General features: G+C 42.2%; 1 protein-coding gene across 1 annotated transcript in view; it reads left to right on the top strand.

The window, feature by feature from the left end:
• CAD (carbamoyl-phosphate synthetase 2, aspartate transcarbamylase, and dihydroorotase) overlaps positions 1–15156 on the top strand; it is a gene marked incomplete in the record, with an annotated part of 2299829 nt that extends 2284673 nt beyond the window's left edge. Inside the window, 1 exon segment of the mRNA XM_044075466.1 lies at positions 13349–15156. Within this exon segment, the coding sequence (XP_043931401.1) occupies positions 13349–13451 (103 nt within the window).
• Positions 15157–21902: the final 6746 nt, after the last annotated feature.

Genomic DNA, 21902 nt, shown 5'->3' with positions numbered 1-21902 from the left:
AGTCCAAGTTCCGAATGGTCACGTTGCAGTCTATTCTTCCATTGTTGGGAAAAGAAGTGTGGATGTGCTCCATCGACCTCAAGGATGCTTACTACCATGTAAAGATGGACAGGGCATCCAGAAGTCATTTACGCTTCCAGCTGGGAGCCAGTCATTTTCAATTTCGCACCCTGCCCTTTGGTCTCACCACAGCCCCCAGGGTGTTCACCAAATGCATGGCAGTAGTAACTGCTCACTTGAGACAACTGGCTCCTTTCTGCCACCACCAGGCATCTACTCCTACAAACCAGAGACGCCACGATCAAACTGTGTCAAACAATTAGGCATAACTCTAAATTGGGAATAGTCTGCCTTGTTGCCCTCGCAGCATGTCACATTTATAGGCACCAAGTTAGACACCGTGCTCATGAGAGCGTTCTTACCAAGAGAAAGGATTCAAAGTTTACAACAGCAGGTGTACGCATTACTCCCTTTGAGAAGAGTGAAGGCAGGTGTACGCATTACTCCCTTTGAGAAGAGTGAAGGCAAGATTGATCCTCAAATTGTTGGGCGCAATGGCTGCTACAATTATGCTGGTTCCTTTGGCGAGGCTACACGTGAGGCTCATTCAATGGCTACTCTTCTCCCAGTGGTCTTTGCAACATCTTCCTCTTTCTCATCTCATAATAATCACAGACAGATGCAAGCAGGATCTACACTGATGGCTTCACACCAGCAACCTCGACGCGGGAAAACCCTTCGTTCCGTCCCCTCCGGTTGCCACAGTGACCACGGACGCCTCCCAGATAGAGTGGAGGGGGGCATTATATAGGCAGGGCAGTTCAAGGCACGTGGCATGAACACGAGATGCATCTGCATATCAATGTCCTGGAAATGAGCAGCGCTACTAGCGTTGCAAGCACTTCAGAGCTTTCTCCCTCTCAGGACATTTGCGATCCACACAGACAATGTCGGTGGTATGGTATCATCTAAACAAACAGGGAGGAACCAAGTCGTATCCCCTTTGCAGAGAGGCCATGTGAGTGTGGCAGTGGGCAATGGCTTCCCAACGTTTTCTTGTAGCAACGCACATTCCGGGGAAGTCCACTGTGATTGCCGACAGGTTGAGCAGAGCAATTCTGATGCCTCACGAGTGGTCCCTGAACAATCAGGTTGCGGATCAGATTTTCCGCAGGTGGGGTCAGCCTTGCTGCGACCTATTTTCCAGCCCCCTCAATACCAAATGCAGCAGCTACTTCACCCTTATCCCCCTCAGGGGGAGTCACTCAGGGATGCTCTAATTCACGATTGACCCTCCGGTCTACTGTATGCCTTCCCTCCTGTTCCTCTGCTGACAGAGGTTATTCAGAAAGCGCAATCTTTGGGAAGCAAAATTATTCTGATTGCTCCACACTGGCCTCGTCAAATTTGGTTCCCTTTCCTCCATCCTTACCTACTGGACGCCCCCTGGATTCTGGACCCTCAACAAGATTTGCTGACTCATATGTCAGGGCAGCTCCATCCCTCTCTTCAGACACTCCGGCTGACAGCCTGGCTCCTCCACTTCGTCATTAGTCAGGCTTCATCATTTTTTGCCGGAAGTGGTTCATATTCTGTCTTCTTCCCATAAGCCTTCCACTAGAAAAATCTTTCCAGCAAATGGAAGAGATTTTCCATCTGGGTGCACGCAAGACAAATTGATCCTTATACAGCTCCAATTTCGTCAGTCCTGGAGTTCCTGTCCATGCTTTTCAACCAAGGATCAGCGGCCGCAACTATTAAAGTCCAGTTGGTGGCTATTTCTACTTTTCACGTCGTTGATGAGCCTAGTCACATGGCACACAGACTTTGTAAGGCATTCCTGAAGGGCACTATGCTGCTTCGTCCTCCAGTTTTTGAACCAGTTATGCCTTGGGACTTAAATTTTGTTCTACAATATATCACTTCACCCCCTTCGAGCCTGCAGCCACTTGTGATTTAAAATATTTGACTTGGAAGACAATCTTTTTTAGTAGCCATCACTTCAGCCAGACGTGTCTCGGAGCTTCAAGCCTTATCAGTTAGACCACCTTACTTGATTTTTCATAAGGACAGGGTTTCTCTCAGACCTAACCCTTCCTTCCTACTGAAAGTGGCTTCCGTCAGTAATCTAAACCAATCCACTGAACTACTTCTATTCTTTCCAGAGTTTTCGAACAAGGCAGAATTTAGATTTCATCAGCTGGATGTGCACAGACAATTACAATTCTATTTACATAGAACGAAGGGTCTCAGAAAATCGGATCAGTTGTTTGTCTCATTTTCAGAAAACAGGATTGGGTCTCCTGTTTCCAAAGTCACTTTGTACAGATGGATTTACAGTTGTATTTCATTCATTTATGCTTCAGATGGCAAGGATTTACCATTTCGAGTGAAGGCTTATTCTACCTGATCTGCGTCTACATCTACAGCTTTTCAGGCCAGGTCGTCTGTGGATGATATTTGTGCTGCGGCTACATGGGCATCTCTTCACACCTTTGTTACTCACTACAAGTTGGATTTGGTGTCCAGAGGCAGGTCTTCCTTTGGTTCCACAGTGCTCAGGAGTATTTTCCACTGACCCTCCCAGGATTCAGGTGCTGGGGACGCTATCCCACGGGTAAGAATGTAGCCGAGATTGGACTACATAGCATCAAGAAGTTATGTACTCACCATAACGTTCGATGTATGTAGTCCATCTCGCCTCACATTCTTACTTACCCGCCCTCCTTCCCCCATCCTGGAGGACCTAGGGGTTAGGTATGGTTTCAAATTCCTTTCTGGTTAGTATGTTCTTCCTTCTCTATATGTTTTTGTATGTAAACAAGATCTGGGGAAAGGGAGCAGTGCAGCATGGGATACCTTCTTAGCCCAGCCAATTGAAAGACTTCGAGCTAGAGTATGGCCGAGTCGGATATGGCCGAGTCGGAGCCGAGGTTCGGCTCCAAACCAACGGGTAAGAATGTGAGGCGAGATGGACTACATACATCGAACGTTATGGTGAGAACGTAACTTCTTGTTTTAAACCAATATGGGATGGTCAGAGGGTATACGATGTTCATCGTGTTTCACTGTTGCAGTCATGACTGTAGGGTTCTCCCCTGCCGGCAGGCAGCCCTCGGTCGGCCAGAATCCCAAAGTCTGGGTCCGGCGTCGGCTGTTCAACCATGCTCCCTGACGTCAGAGCGCCAGGAGTACAAAGCTGACAGCCGACGCCATCTTCTCCAGTCTTTCTTGCCGTGCGGTGATAGCAGTTCGCAAGTGCCGGTCGGCTGACTCCTGGCGAATTTTACTGATATACTTGAATCCGAAGATTTTCTTCTCCACTCAAAGCTAAGTACCCCGTTGGGGAAACTTTTTTCTTGCTCCACTCTGATGTCAGAAAAAGTTAATAATTGTATTTCATGTGGGAAGCAAATACCTCATAAGGATTTTCATTCTTACTGTATTCCTTGCTTGGGCCCTGACCAAGACGTAGCTAGTTGTCGGTTTTGTGTTAGATTTAATCAACGTACAATTAAGCGAAGGTACGATTTTGCCTTTCATTACTTCGGTAGGCGCTTTAATTACAAAATGTCGTCGGATATGGTTTCAGCTATGGGAGTTCACAAACGTCGCAAGGATAAAGACAGGCCTCCAAGGTCCAAATCTGATGATAACGCACAATCGGAGCCAGCTTCAGGTTCGGCCGTCGTCAGTGAGGCGCTTTTGCAGCCCCTGTCGTCAGCCATTTCAGAACCAACGGCCGAAACGGACTCTCATGAGGAGCCAACCAGGCCTTTAAATATTCCTGTTGCAGGACCTTCGGACAATGCTCCTTCGGATGGGTCCGGAGCCGCTGTGCAGGTACCGGCTTCCGAAGGGGTTTTCAGGCCTACTCAGCTACTAATAAAGACAAAGGCAAAGACTCCTACAAAATCAAAGACTTCTACACAGGCCTCTTCTGAACCAGCTCCCAAGTCACAGAAACAGTTACTCAAGATGGCGGAGGATTTACTTACTATGATTAGGGGTTCTCATCCCCCTCCAGACAAAAGGCCTAGGCAGGATATCTCTTATGATTCCTCTGATCAGGCTTCTGTTTCCTCTGTTTCTTCTTCCGATCAGGAATATTCTTTCCCTCCTTATGAGGATTCTGATGCTGAAGAATCCATTCCTTCAGCTTCTCCCCCTGAGGATTTTTCTTTTGGGGAAACTTTGCATGAAATGAGGGAACATTTCCACTGGGAAGGACAGGAGTATTCGGAATCCAAGAAAAGACTGAGGGAATTTCTTCTTCTTCCCCAACATAGACCCTTGGCTATTCCTCCTGTTTTGGATATTGTGGATGATGCCTTTTCGGAGGCTAACTTAACCCCTGACTCTTTTCCTCCTGCTCCTGTTCAGCCTGATAGATATTACAGGGTTCCTGATTCCCATCAGTTTTTATACAAGAACCCTTCTGCTGACCCTGAAACCATTTCTCAGGGTCCTAAGGGAGCTAAGGCCGCTTCTGCCAAAAATCCTATTCCTACTGAAAAGGATTCTCGATCCTTAGAAAGATGGGGCAAAAAGATGTACACTTCTGCTACTTTGTCCATTAGGGCTTTAAACTGTCAGTTTCATATGTTTAAATACCAGCAATTTCTACTGTCTGTCTTAAAACAAAAGCTTACTTCCATTTCTGCCTGTGCAGATGATAAGGAATTACATGACTTATTGCATGCCACTGAACAGGTTGGGAAGCATGGTTTACACTGTGGATTTGATGCCTTGGAGGCTTCTTGTAGGGCTGCGGCCTCTGGCACAGTCATTAGAAGGCATGCATGGCTAAAGGAACTAAATTTACCAGAACAAGTAAAGGCTAAATTATTGGATGCTCCTGTTCAGCATAATGTTTTGTTTGGATCAAAAGCTGAAGAGGTGATTAAAAAGATGGAGGATAAGGCGAAATCCATGCAAACAGTTAAAGATTTCTTACAAGTGCAGCCTCCTAGATTTAGCAGGAATTGGCCTTCTAAAAATTGGTCCTTTCCCTCTTCAGACAGGCCTCAGAGGGGTAGATATAAGACGTTCCAGAGGGAGGCCTCAAACACAAGCTGCTTATAGATCAAGACAGTGGACTGCTTCCACTCCTAGGGGAGGAGAGGACAGGTCTCAATCTCAAAGGAAACAAACTCAATGGCTCCCTCTGTTGGGCTGCAGGAACTTCTTGCCTGGGAGCCCCTCTCTGAGGAAAACTCTCTTTTATCAAAATTGGACTCAAATAACCCAAGACAAATGGGTTTTGGATGTGGTTTTAAGAGGGTACAAATTCCATTTTCACACCTTGCCAAGACCAAGTGGATGGCCAGACCTTCCAAAACATCAATGGACGGAGGCCTTACACCAGGTGGAAGCTCTTTTGGCTATGAATGCCATAGAACTGTTTCCTCTGTCAGAGATGGGAAAAGGTTTTTATTCAAGGCTCTTTCTAGTCCCAAGGAAGCAAAACTCATGGAGACCTGTTCTGGATCTGTCTGTCTTGAACACCTTTCTAGAAATTCCAAAATTCAAGATGCTTACTCTACAGCAGCTACTTCCAATCCTGTCCAAAAATGCATGGATGGTAACTTTGGATTTAAAGGAGGCATATTTACATATTCCCATCAGGCAGGATCGCAGAAAATACCTCCTGTTCAAAGCCGGATCGAGGCACTTTCAATTCTCTGCGCTGCCCTTTGGATTATCTACTGCGCCCAGGGTCTTCACCAAATGTCTGGCTCCAGTAGTAGCTTACTGCAGACTCAAGGGAATTCAAATTTACCCTTATCTGGATGATTGTCTAATTCAGACAGACAGCAAGGATGTCTTACTCCAGCATCTAGAATTTGTACAGAACCTCCTCAAGTTCCTGGGATTCTCTGTAAAAATAAAAAAGTCAAATTTGACACCATCACAACAGATAACTTTTCTGGGTGCACTTCTAAACACCACAACCCAGATGGCATTTCTGACATCCGAAAAACAACAGCTGGCTTCAACTTTCAGAACCTTGGCAACTTTAACTCATCTATCTGCAAGGAAATTCCTGCAGGCTTTGGGTTACATGGCCTCCTGCATCCTTCTCGTACCATATGCAAGACTACACATGAGGAAAATACAGTGGTACCTAAAAACTGTATGGTCTCAGCATTGCCACAGTTTAGACATACTGATCTCCGTCCTTCCTTGCCTTCAAAAGGAATTTCTTTGATGGTCCAGGGCATGTGCTCTAAACAAAGGGAAGCCCTTCCGTCTGCCCTCCTGCCTCTCGGATTCTAACCATGGATGCCTCGGATTATGCTTGGGGAGCCCATTTTCAGGGCAGTTGTTTGCAGGGCCTTTGGACAAAGGATCAGAAGCACCTGCATATCAATTTAAAGGAAATGTTAGCCGTTCAGAAAGCCCTATTGGCCTTCAGGAATCTTTTACAACCAGGACAACTGTTAATACGGACAGACAACACCACAGTTATGTGGTACATAAACAAGCAAGGGGGATCTCATTCCTACCCCCTTTGCAGACTAGCCATGGATCTATGGAACACAGCTCTAGCTTGAAATCTGGATCTTCAAGCTCAGTTTCTACCAGAGAAACAAAACTTCCTGGCAGACAGTCTGAGCAGAAATCTTTCGGATCCACACGAGTGGATGCTGGACACCAAAATATTCAGGATGATAACAGCAGTCTGGGGATGCCCTCACATAGACCTTTGCATCCCATCTCAATCATCAACTACAGATTTTTTGCACCAGGACTTTCCACAGAGAGGCTTGGAAAGTGGACGCCCTGTCATTCAGTTGGAGGAACCTCTCGGAGATATGCCTTTCCGCCTCTTCCTCTTCTTCCACGGGTCTTATTGAAGATAAAACAGGACAATCCCAAGATGATAATCTTGTTGGCTCCAAATTGGCCTCAACAGTTTTGGTATCCAACTCTAAAAAACCTATGTCTGGAGCCCCCTTGGGTTTTACCTCAGTCTCCGAACCTTCTGTCCCAACATCAGGGTCAGGTTCTACACTCTAATGTCAAAACTCTCAGCCTGGCGGCCTGGTTAATCCAGGGCCTTTGATTTCTTCTTTCCTACCCAAGCAGGTTATGGATGTCATTTTAGAAGCCAGACGTCCTAGCACTAGAAAATCTTATGCAGGAAAATGGAAAAGATTTTGTTCCTGGATGCAGGCTCAGGATTCTGATCCTCTTCTTCCTAACATTACCTTAATTTTACTTTACTTGACAGATCTTTTACGTAAGGGTCTCTCTTTCTCTTCCATTAAAATACATGCCTCTGCTATTTCTGCTCATTATAATTCAGACCCTCCCATCTTTTCCCTCCAGCTCATGAGACAGTTTCTCAGAGGAGCTAAGAACTTAAGACCTCCTAGATCTCCTCCCATTCCTGCTTGGGATCTCAACTATGTTTTGGAAAAACTAACATTGCCTCCTTTTGAGCCTGCTGCCTCTTCTGACATCAAGTTTTTATCTTGGAAGACAGCTATCTTGTTAGCCCTAACCTCTGCCAGGAGAGTTTGAGTTACAAGCCCTTATGGCTGTGGAACCTTATATTATTTTTCATCAAGACAGGGTATCTTTGAGGACTAATCCTACCTTCATGCATAAGGTGGTTTCCAAAGTGGCTTTAAATCAAACTATCCACTTGCCAACTTTTTTCCCCACTCCTCAAAATAAAGGGGAAAGGATCTTACATTCTTTGGATGTACACAGACAACTACGTTTTTACCTGGACAGAACCAAGGACATCAGAAAATCAGAACAATTGTTTGTTTCTTATGCTTCAAGTTCCCATTGTAAAGCCATTTCAAAACAGACCATTTCTAAGTGGATTGCTCATGGAATCAGATTTTGTTATTCACACCATGGAAAGCAAATCCCAGGGAGTATACGGACTCATTCCACCAGAGCTACTGCCACTTCTGCGGCCTTCCTCAGGGGTGTTCCTACCAAAGACATTTTGGAAGCTGCAACTTGGAGTTCAGTGCATACTTTTTCTAAGCACTACAATCTACCTCTCTATTCTAAGTCTAGGGCAGGCTTTGCCTCTGCAGTCTTGCAGGGCCTTTTAGCCGCCCCCTCTTCTTTATAACCACCTCCCTTTCTTTCAGCTTTGTGATTCTACCCTACAGTCATGACTGCAACAGTGAAACACGATGAACATAGTACAGTTGTGTACACCTACCATAAATGTAGATGTTCGAGTGTCTTCACTGTTGCAGTCTGGGTTTCCCCTCCCTCCTGTCCCCTCTTATTTTTACTTTTGTGTGGTTCCTTTTTTCACCATTCTTCTGAGGTGTATTTGCAAAGGTTATGGGACCTTTTTCATTTTGGGACTCCTGACATCTGGGGCAAGAAAACTGGAGAAGTTGGCGTTGGCTGTCAGCTTTGTACTCCTGGCGCTCTGACGTCAGGGAGCATGGTTGAACAGCCGACGCCGGACCCAGACTTTGGGATTCTGGCCGACCGAGGGCTGCCTGCCGGCAGGGGAGAACCCTACAATCATGACTGCAACAGTGAAGACACTCTAACGTCTACATTTATGGTAGGTGTACACAACTGTACTTTGTATTGGCAAGCCTCTAGGAACCTGGTTTTAAACCACTGTGTGGTGTTCAGAGGGTATACGTGGAACAAGATTACTCCATCAACTTACAAGAGGGGGACGGATTTTATTCCCTTGCAAAGAAGGTGCAGACATCTGTGATATCGCCATAAGCTTCTGACCCAGCAACACTTAAGATACCTCTTTCCAGGAGGTCCACAGACATTTGATGTGCCACAATAGGTATTTAAAGGTTGACAGAGCGCCAGTGAACAGACCAGCAGTGCATTGCAGGAGATAATCAGAAGAATTCATCATCTTTGCAAAAAGTCCCATCAGCAAAAAGACACACTTAGGGAAATATGTTCCCTCGCATTAAAAAGTACTGTGCCCTTAAATCAAGAGTGGGTGCACGTCAGAAGCAGCATAATAAAATAATGAGAATTTCGGAGAGGGCTACCAACTACAGAGGCTGGAATGGTGAGTGATGGACAGATGGTGATGGCATGAAGGAAGCCACATTAATGTATGATGGATGGTTTAAGTATGATTGACTGGAGAATAGCTAGTGTAGAGGCAGCTAAACATAGAGGTGGAACTGTTAGTTGTACGAGTGATGCCTGTTAACAGCAGATTTAGTTTTATGGCATTTTAATCCTTTGCTGAGATATGAGACTTGGTAAGCCAAGTTAAAAAAAAAACTCTGTAGTTCTACTGTTGTATATGTGCAATAGTTGGTGTTTGCCCTCCAAAGAACTGTAGTAAATGGTACATTCCTCAGTTTTCCTGAACCAAAAAGGAAAAAGAGAGAGAGAGAGGCTGGAAGGTAAAACACAGCATCAAATAGAAGAGTAAATATTTTTTTAAATTGTATGTAAAATGTGAATAAGAACAAGGCATCTGAAACAAATGCTAGATTTGACTGGTGGAAGTATTAAGTGTTAAGCAAATATAATCCGTAAGGTATGGTTCTTTGTTGACAGTAAGGAGATGGGCACAAACACTGGCTGCTGTTAATTATAGGAAACCTATGGAGCTGGGGCAGAACTTGCAGCGTATCACAACAGTTAAGACAACCTTAGAGGTGAGGAGACTTGGAGCTCATGACAGAAATAGAGCAAATGCTCTTCTGTTGGAAGTATAACACATTAATATCGGTGTACATAATTTCGTTAGAAGGTTTATATCAAAGTTTAACATTTTTGTACATAGTTTTATTAAGATGTTTAAACCAGTGGTTGCCTTTTATTTACTTAAATTTTTGTAGCGTGAGGGAACAAAAGAATGGAGACCTGAATAAGAGGAATTGGCAAGAAAGAGAAAGTAACACTGAAGGGGTGGTGATTCAGCTCCCAGGAAGTTCAGCTCAGAATTCTTATTTAACTGGAAGAGGCACATTCCCAGGTGCCACCCTTTGAGAGACTTCATTTCAGAATTCTTGTACCAACTGAGAGAGGCACAAACCCAGCTCCCACCCTGGGTGAGAGTTCAGCCCATTGTTATCTACTGTTACCTACAGGTCAAGTGGCTGAGGCCTAGAGGTGCATATGTACTGATTTCATAGAGCAGCCCCTCAGGTTTCAGTCTTCTGGATCAGAGGTACTCTGAGTTGGAGCTTCTCCTGAGCCTTCCTCTCACCAAGCTTAGCAAAGGTTATTGGCTTTATTGAGAGGAGAGTAGCCAGTTGTTGAGAACAAGCCAGGGTATGCAGTCTAGGCAAGAGAAAGAAGACTCATTTAATTCTCTGTAGGATCTTGACTCATGATATACCCCTGACTACCTGATGTCACGGAGGATGAGACAGCAACCGACGCAGGACCCAAGACTTTGATAATCAGGCCGACCGAGGGCTACTGCAAGCAGGTAACCCAAATGTGATGACTGCAACAGTGAATACACTCTAACATCTACATTTATGGTAAGTGTCCACAACTGTACTTTTCTCTGATAGTGATTCTGATACTGAGGTATATGTAAAGAAAAGCAATTTTATAGAGTATGCATATACTATGCAAGGGTTTCCACATTCATTGTCTACCCTGCCTAAGTTCCACATTCATTGTCTACCCTGCCTAAGCCCAGAGCATAAGGACAGTCAGGAGGAGAGTAAAGTTTCATGTGGAGTACACAGCTCGCAAGAGGGGGCACTCCTTGTTCCGTACAACTTTACCATCTGCCAAGGCCTCTTGCAGCCTTCATCAGAAGTGTAAACAGTCAGAAAAGTGACATCAGGAAAAGAGATGGGGAGACAGGAAAAGAGATGGGGAAACTGAGGACAGCCCGATTGATGGCAGCAGCTTCTTTGTTTGGCAGCACTGATCTCAGTGCAGCCATTTGCTTTGGAGTTTGATTCAGTCAAGACCTGTGGCACAGCTGTAACTCTAGCAGCCTGCCCCTTCCCAAAAATCCCTACAAAGCCTTCCACAAACCCAAATACTGACCACTGTCCTCTTCTACCTTCGTTTTTTTGAGAGAGAGTCTTCAACATCCTGAGACGAGGATGCAAACGGAAATTATCTTTATAACCATTGTTGTGAAGGATTTATTCAGTTGCATTCCTGATAGTGTTGGGCTGGACTGGTTTACAGAGTATATTACCGACCAGTTTGATTTGAGTCAGGATATTGTTAATGCCTTACTCCATCTGGTTGAGGTAATCCTTCATAATGTATATATTATGAGGACCAATATTTCCAATAGCAGATTGGTATTGCAGTGGGGGCAACATGCGTCATCCTTTATGCAAACATTATTATGGCTGCTTGGGAACAGCATTATCTTTTTCCCTGTCCTTTTTATCAGAATATGAAAATGTGTTCCAGATGCCTGCATGATATATTTATTGCATGGTCAGACCCTATTGATATGATTGACGGACTTGTGAAGTATATCAACAGTCCTACATCCTCCTTAAGATTTACCCATACTCCTGGTAATAAAATTATTTCATATTTAGATGTTCAGCTGTCTAAAGATGTTAATGGTGGGGGACTGAAAGCCAAAATATATTGTAAGCCCACATGTTGCAATATCTTCCTACACTATACCAGTAAGTCATCCTTTTCTGGCTGCTGTCAAGGGGCAGTTAGTACGTGCTGCCGGGATGTTTACCAATTACGATGAGTTTATAGAGGAGTGCAGTAATTTAAGCTTCATGTTTTCTAATGGGGGCTACCCACAGAAACTCATCAATTATATCCAGAAGGAAGTTATTCAAAAAAGATGTTCAGGATTTTGTCCCTTTATTAAACCCAGTGAGTTCCTTTGAGGACATTGATCCTGATCTGGGGGCTGTGTCTGTGATAGTCATCTGAACATCGGACGAGGAGGTTTGACAATGTTAGTAGTACCAAAAATTTTCAAAGTACTGGTGTACATTTTTTGTAACTACCTATGGTACTGACAGTGAAAACATCTCCACAATCATTAACAAAAATTGGCAGTTAATTTCCACTCGCAAAGACACTTGTGGCCTTTTTGGAACATACTCTAAGATTATTTATAAATAGCATGAAAGTTTCAAAAATATAATTTCCCATATATCTGGTGAGAGAATATTTTATGATGGGAAAATGTCAAAATGTGGCAGTTGCAGACAATTCCAGTTTATTCATTGTGGGGGTGATGTTTTGCTCAATAACAAGAAATTATAAGGGTTGTATATGCAGTTGTGTGCATCAGTTGTCCTGCCTGTTATAAACAACGCATGTACGAAACAGCCCATCTACAAACACATTATGGCATTAATAAAGCTAAGCTAGTCAGTGCGTTGTATAAACATATTGCTACAAATAACAGACATAGTTTTCGTTTTAGCTGTTATTGAGCAAGTGGATGTCAGCCACAGTGGTGGCCTATGGTCGATCATGTTAGAACAACGGGAACTTTGGTGGGAGATCTTCCTGAACGAGACTACACCCCCAGGACTCAATGAAATTACATCTATTAATAGCCTTCTTAAGATGAAGGCATATAGAAAGTAGTTATTACAACAATTATTTTTTCATATACATAACTATGTGGCTCACCTTATTTTATTTCATTTTATTTGTATTTCTACTTTTATATTTCATTGTGGTGTATCAGATTAAGTGTTTGGGTAGTCAGATTTTAGCTTTATTTTTTCATTATGCTAGGCTAGTAAGTTTTTATATTTTGGTTTCGATGTAATACCATATATTGTAATTCATTTACTTTGTAGATAATTAAGCAAATGTATTTTTATTGGCTAATGGTAGCAGAACAGTTGCAGTTTTACGGGTAGCAGAACAGTTGCCGTTTTACGGGTAGTAGAACAGAAGGTAGTTGTCTGACAGCTTTTGTGCATGTTTCTCTAAATATTTTGGCTACAAATTTAAATGTTTTACCTGCTAGCTGGTATATAAGGTACATCACATGAATTATTATCTGATGTCTATGATTTTAGACAAAAGTGATAGATTTGTGTCTTTAATCAGCAAAGTGAATTAAAATAGTAAATCTTCAGGCTTGTTTCTGCCTGAATGCCTGTGTTTGCAGTTTTAGTTTTCAGTTCTCAGTTTGTGTGTTTAGTTAGTTACACACAGGATGTACTACATATGGATTCACATGGTACTGCATATGGATTCACTCTCCGTCTGTTGCCAAGGTTAGATTTGTATGTTTGACTGTAGAAACAAAAGTTGAAGTAAAATGTTAGCCCACTTTCCTCTCAGTTTTTAATATTGATGATGCGAAGAATGGTACTGTACTGAAAGGATTGCTGCTTCAGTAATTTTCTTTTTTTTTTTTCTTTTTTTTTTTTTTTTTTTATAGTGTTGAAGTGGATTGTGACCCACGGGCTGCCTATTTCAGACAAGCGGAGAATGGCATGTTTATCAGAATGGCACTGTTGGCTACTGTCCTAGCCAGATACTGAAGCTTTGGGATCCGCCAAGACGTTGGTCTCCCTTCTACTGACCCACCATTTCAGCTGATAACTGAAGCTGTATTTTGCTGCTATACAAATCAAGACCAGGGAAAATTTTACTCAGAAGTTTTGGCATAGCAACTGATAGCATATTTTGAACTGTAATAGTAGTTTAAGCTTTGCATCATGGGATATACAGTAAGATATAAATGAAAATGTTCTGAAATAGCAGTTATTTAGGTAATCATAGATATATATTTTCTAGAAACTTGACATGGTGTTTTTGCTATGAAATACCAGATAAAATTTTCCCTGACTTTGATCTTAATTTCATGAGAACCTTAGTTTGTGTGTCTTGGGGCCTGTGGCTCACTGTCATCTAACCTGGTTTAAAGAACTGTGTGCTGCCTGGGAGATTGAGTAATGAAGTATTGTGTTGCAGAATACTGTTGATCAGTAGAGAAAGCAATATGAAATCTTTAAAACCACCGGGTCCACATTAGTGGAGTTTTTATTAAAATCAGTGAAGTCACGTTTAAAGCCCATTATGAATATGTGTAAAGAGTGCATGTGAATTACATGGGTTCTGTATCACTGGTTTGATACTTCAGTATTTGTAATTCATTTAAATGAAAATGTTTTTGGCATCACTGTCTGAGAGATTTTGTTGTATTTTTGGCTTTCTGCTTTCTTTCTTTGCTTTTATTTTACAATGTCGCGCAGAAACAACTTTAGCTGAAACAGGGTACAGTAAACTCTGTTAACCGGCACCCATGGGTATTGGTAGATGCCAGATCACTGTAGTTTCTGGTTGCTTGAGAGTTGCTATTAAAAATAGGCCTGAATAATACTGTACCCTATACTATTTGGTTTGACTTATTCTCAGGTTAGGGGTGGGATTTATTCCCGTCTTCCTTTTAAAAACTCTAAAAACGTAAGGTATGTTTCTGTGGGGAGAAAACAAAGTACAACACATGAAAATTGTACTGTATTTCTTCGATTTTTTTTTCTTGCCAGTTGCTAAGAGTTTACTGTATCTTTTTCTTTAGCTTTGTTCCCCACGTTCATTAGCACACCTCACCAGTTTTGTTTTAGTTTTCTTTCAGTGTTAGCACTAGTATTTTCATTGTTCAATATAGTAACTTGAAGCAACCACAGTGTCTGTTTTTGAGCCTGTCCAGTTACAAAAGGCTGAGAGCAAAATGCTTGGTATTAGACTGCCACAGCTGTAGACTGGCAGGTATGTTTCTCTAAAATAAAGTTATTTTCAGTGTTGTAAGTAAATGTACAAGTCACTTTTGTGGTCACTTAACATTCCAAAGACCCCTTTCACTGTTTCTATAGTGAGATAATTTTGATCAGGGTAACATTGTGTTAGTATTGCATAAGCTTATTTCATACTGTAGTGTTCAAACACACCTGTATTAAGTTTACTATTGGCACTCATTTGGTGGCTCAGGAATTTCAATTACCTTTGGCATAGCTTGATTATACAAATCTGTTTAGATTTTGGCATTGTGCTCTCTGTAAATGCAGGGAGAGCTGCTGCTTAAAAAAAAGTGGAGACTGATACTGTGTTGACTTCATCCAAGTTAAGTAATTTCTAAACTGTAATATTGGATATCCACAGTGCTTTCAGAAATGATGCTTAAAAGCAAGCAAAGTGATAGGTCATTAAATCTCCTTGAGATGAATTTTGACTCCCCTTTTCCAAGTGAGAATTTTATTATAGATGTGTTTTCACTTGTACCTGAAATCAGACCTGATGTAAAGAGTTTCATCTTCTCTAGATAACAGGAGACAACATTACATGTGAACAACATTGTATCCAGAAAATCAGGAGAATTAGATACCGCTCAACAGGGGCACAGGAAAATAACTTTCTTGGGTGGCGTAATCCAGGGAACCTTGTTGGCTAGGCTTACTTAGGCCCTTGAGCCGATAAACTAGTACCTACCTATGAACCTTTGTGAGATGAAGGGTATCAGTGGTCAGGTGCTGTTTAGTAATATATGCGGGAAGACATGGTTTTCTTTAATGTACAAGTTACATAGTTGGGTAGTTCCATGGTCCTGTATTGAAGAAAATACTTTGGGTGGTGTCAGTCGAAGATGGTAGGAATTGCCAAGTTTATCTTTAAATGTAGCTGATTGAGTGTGCTGCTCATTTTCTTTCTCCAGAATGCATGACATAGCTTTATTTGTAAGCATTAAAATATTACATAGCAGATGTGTAATGCATCTACAGATGAAAAAATGTGCAAGCTGCATTTGTTCAGTCATATGTTGGGTATTTGTTATGTACCTCTTCTTTACTGGTTTGCTTACCAAGCACTGTTCTTACTTATGGGATATTCTGTATTGGGTGACAGCTGGTATCATTTTCCTTAAGGTCCAGTCTGAGCACATTTTTTCAGGATTTGTAGCTTGCATACTGTGCAAGGATTTATACTGCCCCTTTACTTTCATGCCACTCTTACAGAGCCACACGTGATTTGTGTGAAAGGTTCTAACAGTCATTGCTGAAAACGTGTCCACAGTCATTATACTTGCCATCATTAAATTGGTGGTATAACCTACCTTTGCTGCTTTTGGAAGGAGTACAGCATATAGGTTTGTCACCTGACCACTTCACACATGCAGTGTCTTCCTCGATGCTAAAAGGCTATCTTGCTCTTCAGAAGGAGGGTCTATTGAGTTGTTCAGGTAGGACTCAGGAAGAAGGTAAAGAATGAAGGTTGGACTTACAAAACTTCATGCCTCAAAATCTGCCACTTTGGTGGCCTGGTCTCTGCATCCTCATAGGCCGCATGTTGTCCTCAATGTTGTTCACAGTCTTTATACCTATAAGAACACTGGGAGCAACCCCTTCAACTTCCAGCACTGCCTTTCTTGCTGTTATGCATATGTCAAGCTGTTTCACACTGAACATATCTTTATGTCCCCAGGCAGTGGCTCAGATATTAAACCTTGCCTCAGTGAATTTACTGTGTACATCCATGAAAAGAAGACATATCGACTAAGAAAGAGCAAGGCTGTCATGATCCTTCCCAAACCTGTTAGGCCTCCAGCAACTCCCACCACTTTGGACTTGTATTAAAGTGAGAGAGTGCATGAAAGGGGAATAAAACTTTGTTGCATAAGGCTTTGTACGGACCTGTTGTGCATTAGGTTCGCCATTAACTGTCCCATCACCTCTCACACTAGTGATCCATTTTCTGCTCGTGATCATCCCTGTCATTTCACACATATATGCAGAACAATTTAGGCCTACCCCCTTGGGGTGGGTGATATTATCTTTTTGCCACACCATGATCTATTATCTGGGCAGAGGAACCAAGATCCCTGTCTCTAAGACTGGAAGGGTCTTGGCTACTCTTGTGCTGCTACCATGCTTCCTGAAACCTCCAGCTAAAGGAGTCCTTTATGGACTGGCTAAGTCTTCCTTCCTTTCCCACAATAAAAGGATGTGCCAGTACTGTGGGGTAAAAGGATGAGGAAATTTACTTCCTTCCCCGCAGTAAGAGAACATGTCAGTACTGTGGGAAGAATGCTGCAAAGATGGCCATCCGTGCTTTAGAACATGTCCTGAAAAATTACTTTTTGTGGCTTTACACATCTAGATACTTGTGGCTTTACACATCTAGATACTGGCCATTCTGCTTTTGGAAGGGAGTTGTGTTTTACAAATCCACAGATTGCCATTTCTTTTTGTATAAGGTGACTGAAATAAACCAAAGTCTTTGAGACATTTCCTAAGCTTACTTTGATTGAATTGAGACTTGCCTTACCTTCAGAAAAATGTTTACTCTGGTTGCTTTGTCCCCTGGTGTCTATATCAGATGACTGAACGTTTAGTTAAGCGAATAACTAAACGTCTATCACTAATAATCACACACACAAAACATTGAATGGTGGTTTCCACTCAGGGAAACAATGCCGTTGCCCAATAAAAAATAAACACAAATGAAGTGGGGGGCTGTGCCCCCCCCCCCCCACACACACACACACTCCCCAACTAAATATACCAACTCCGAGATCGCTCCACATTAAAGAATGGGCAAACTCCACACAATGGCCAAACGACTTGTTTCCCTGAATAGAAACTGCCGTTCTTGGTTTTGTGTGTTTGATTATTAGTGATTGATGTTTAGTTATTCGATTAACTAAATGTTCGATCAACTAATATAGACCCCTGCCCCCCTGTACTCTAAATGTATAGTAAACTGTAAGGTAAATGTACTTTGGGAAGTGGGCCATTCCTCCTTTGGAGTGATCTCTGCTGCACAAAATTAATTTTGGCCACCTCTGTCAAGACCACATTTCAGATCATTTTCTCTTGCCTATTGACCCTGCTTCTATGTGCAGTCATTCTTTGTCCGACTCCTTTATAAAATTGGTGTTACTTGGTGACAGCATAACTCAGCACTTTGCCATAACTGCTGCTGCTTAAAACAGTCAAAAGCTATGGAAATGTTTGTTGTACAGGTGGTGGTCTTTGTCACTTTAGGCCTCAGGTCTCTCGATTCCTTGTCCTGCTTGTCTGAGATCAATTGTTCTGTGGTGGCTCAGACACTGTATAAAACTTGGCATAGCTCCCCTGATTATTGCTTGAAGGAATCTGTAGAAATGGCCCTTTGTATAACTTCTTGAGTTTCCGTGTCACTGTATAACATTTGGCTGCACTTTATATAGTGGGATTACAGCAGTAGTTCATGGTGATTGTTTGCCTTATGGCAAGGCTGAAGATATTTTTTTTTCCAGATGGTTTCCTTCTGATCCCCTGCTAAGTATCCCACAGGGTTTGCTTTATAATGGGACTGCTTAGTAGGTTTGTCAGCTGGAACAACCGGTGGGAGAACAGCTGTGTCACATTGGCATTTGTCGTCATCTTGGTATGAAAAGTGTTGGATTTTCTCTCTTGATCCTAGCCCTACACCGAATCTTTCTCTGCGGTCCACTCATTTTTTGTTCAAAGACTACTGAAGTGGGGGAGAGAGATGGGATCGATGGTTATCATCTTGGACTATGAGAGTCCCCATGCTGTCATGGCTGTCTTAATGTTGTCAGACCCTTGTTACTGTGCCCTTCATTGGCAGATGTTTTATACCAGTTAGGATGAGCAACCCCTTTCTGCAGCTGAACTTGTCCAGAGTCTTTATGTGGGATGTTTTGCTGGTAGGAATGAGATCCTTTCTGGGTTTCCCTCTGGTGCAAGGAAAGTGGGAGACCTAGAATTTGATCATGTACATAAATTTGCTGAAGTTGGTTCTTGTGATTTGGAAGTTCTGGACAGAAAGTTGAGGCACAAATGCAGGATTCTGATGTTAGACAACCAGGTTGTGGTGTGATTTTGTAAGTGAAGGAGGTACTTGATTATACCTTCTGAGCCAGGAATTGTTTTGATCTGACAATGAGCTTTGTAGTCTCATAATCTCTACTGGAGCTGAACAGTGGGGCACATTTTTCAAGTTGCAGGTCCAGCCATTTCCAGGTGGTGAGAATCAGGATAATGTGTATTCCAGACTTGCGCTTGTAAGATTTCTTTAAAGGCAGCCTTTTGCCGTAAAGGAGAAAGCAGTCCTCTCTGCCACAGGGCAAGGGGATGTATTCTGTCTTTTTCTCTAGGGTAGAGCAGAAGGTTTCTTTTTTCATAGGTTCATAATTACTACTAGGCTAACTGCCCTTGGTCATTTTAAGCCTAGCCAATTACCCATGTGAGAATAAAACCCTGCACCTTGTCTGTAAGGTATACTCCTTAACCACTATGCCAACCTCCCAATCCAAACTGTACTTTTCCGTCAGTGCCGTAGATTTCATACTTGTTGTCCAAGTTCAGAGGTGGAAGTCCAGTGCTCACTGTCCTTGTTTATTAGTACTTGAGAAGAATCTAGTTTAAACACCAACGAGCAGTAAAATTAAAAAATAACTCTGAAGGAAGGCAGCTTCACCACGTAGATCTGCTTTGTCAGTTTATTCTGGTACCTCGGCTTGTGGCCTTCTCAGGAAAGAAGGCAACAAGCCGAGGTACCAGAATAAAGTGACAAAGCAGATCTACGTGGTAAAGCTGCCTTCTTTGAGTTTTTTTATAAGAATGTAGTTTAAGGCATTCCAGTTTAGGTGAAAGATGTTCAGTCCTTTGGATGAGCAGCTGACAAGATCTCAGTTTGATTGCACCAGTAGATCCACAGTCCCAACAAACCTTCCAGTTGGGATTTCGGAAATGCTCCCAAGACTGCCAAGAAAATGTTTGCTTGGCAGATTTGGTCTTTTGGATTGAATCGGTTCTTTATTGTGGTGAACTACATTTTGCCACTTTTGTTGGTGAACTTGCATGCCTGTTTTGACCTGTCTTGGATACAGCTTGATTTTCAGGACATTATGATCTTTTAAGTAATGGAACGCTGGCTCATTACAGGCTTGTCAGGGAGTTCTTAAAGGGGGAGCTTTATCTATGTAATCCTTTGAAAAATTCTGGCCCCCCTGAGAATTCTTTGTGATTGGGAGATTTTTCTGTCTGGATTTTGAAATGCATCTCCAGGAAAAGTTTTTGCTTCTAGTGGTGAGCATTACTTGATCTTTCACAGAGCCCTGTTTTCTCTCAAAATAAACCTTTTTTTTTTTTATATATATTTTTTTCAACTCCAAGTCTGTTTTGGAGCTGTCCCTCAATCAGTCCATCCCACTCTATTTTGTTTCTCCCCCTGCCCTCAAGGGGCAGACTTGAGAAGTACTCTTCATACCCTGAACATGCGGTGTCCTCTTAGTTTCTAAGTGAAAGTAATGCATAGTCTCAGTAAGATAGATTAGACGTTTGTTTCTTTTGTCACAGGTAGAGGCCAAGGACTAGGTATCTGCTCTCTAAATGAATTGCTCTTTTGATTTTGACCAACCTTTCTTTAGCTTGTGTGGTTGAGGGTCACTTAGCAAAAAGAGTTGTCGATTCCTGTTCCTTAATTTCAGAGACCCAAAGTCTTGGGATTCAGTTCTGACTTAGTTTGTCTCTGGGACTTATTGCATTATCTTTGCTGTTGTGCCTCGTATTATGGCTGGAAATGCTCAACAGCTAGTTGACTTAACCATTTACTAAATACCAAAAGTTTTTTTTAATGTGCTGGCAAGTCTGATAAGTTTAGAATCTTATATTTGTGTTTCATTGCCTCTTTACTTTTTGCAAGTGTGCCTACTTAGGTTCGGTTGTAGTTGTGTAAGGCTAAGCATACCATTTCTAGATATGGACCCTCATGAAATCCCAGCAGTTACCTACTGCAGGGTGCCCTCTGTAAGCTCAGCTGGTGAGCATAGGCATATCTTTATTTTTAGTGAGAAACCAGGCAGAATTTTATTCCTCTTCTTTCCTAGTCTCAGTTAAATAAGGAGGGTTCTAGCCTTTTTTGGGCACAAAAAGATGGAGCAGTTTATTACTTTACATGAAGCATATGTGCTGACTTTTCAGACTGTTTTACCCATCTTGAGTGGTACAGTCCAGTTCTTGGGTATTTATATGCAGAATATCTATCTGCATATTACCATTCAGCTATCATATTAGAGGATACTGTGTTTGGAAGGCTTTAATTCACAGCTCATAACCTTCCTATTATGCTTATTTTTTGCGTTATATTTTCTGCTAAGCTCTTGAATATCTCTGTAGCAGCTCTGAACGGGTCTATATCACATAGTCGAAGTTACGCAACTTCAAACACGTAATGGTCGAACCATTATGTTCGAAGTTACATAACTTCGACTACCTAAAAAAAAGAAAAACACAATGGACAACAAAGTAAACTGTAAGCAGGGGGCAAGACCACCTGCAACCCCCACACCTCCCGCTAGTTAAATATACCAACTCTGAGAATGCAAAACGTTGAACAGAATGGAAACCTCTGCCTGTGGAGATTTCCATTCACACACACGGACTTTTACAAATTCGAACTTGTCTCTCAACCATATGTGGTTCGAACTTGTGAAAGTTTGATTATGTGATAGGAACCCGCTCTAAACAGGTAGAGGTTGAATGTACTGCATTACTTGGACAGCCAAATCTTAATATCCATATTTTATTCTGCTTTAAATGCAGTGCATCAGAACTAAGCAAGTTAGATTGACTCATGGCAACTCTATGGGTAGGCCCCACAGAGTTCTCGTGACCTATCACAGAAATAGATTGCCAGGGTTTTCTTTCGCACAGATACTGCTGCTGCCCAGTTGTGCTCCAACCAGGTTTTGAACACAGGTCTACCAGTTGATAATCCTGCACCTTACCCACTTTTTCATGGTCATAGTGAATATCTAAAAATGTTAACAGATTCCCTCTCAGAGGCTGCAAATTCTGATTATGCTCCTAATTTCTATGATGGAGAGAAGGTCCTTTACCCTAGGGGAGAGTTATTCCATAACTGGTATCCCTTAGTTTCTAGTCTTTATCCTGGCTATTCCAGGCAAGTCCTTCATAAGAATCTTA

This window comes from Protopterus annectens, chromosome 6.part1 (genome assembly GCF_019279795.1).
Source record: "Protopterus annectens isolate FY-2018-M chromosome 6.part1, PAN1.0, whole genome shotgun sequence".
Taxonomy (NCBI): domain Eukaryota; kingdom Metazoa; phylum Chordata; order Ceratodontiformes; family Protopteridae; genus Protopterus; species Protopterus annectens.
This window is presented reverse-complemented; position numbering and strand designations above follow the sequence as displayed.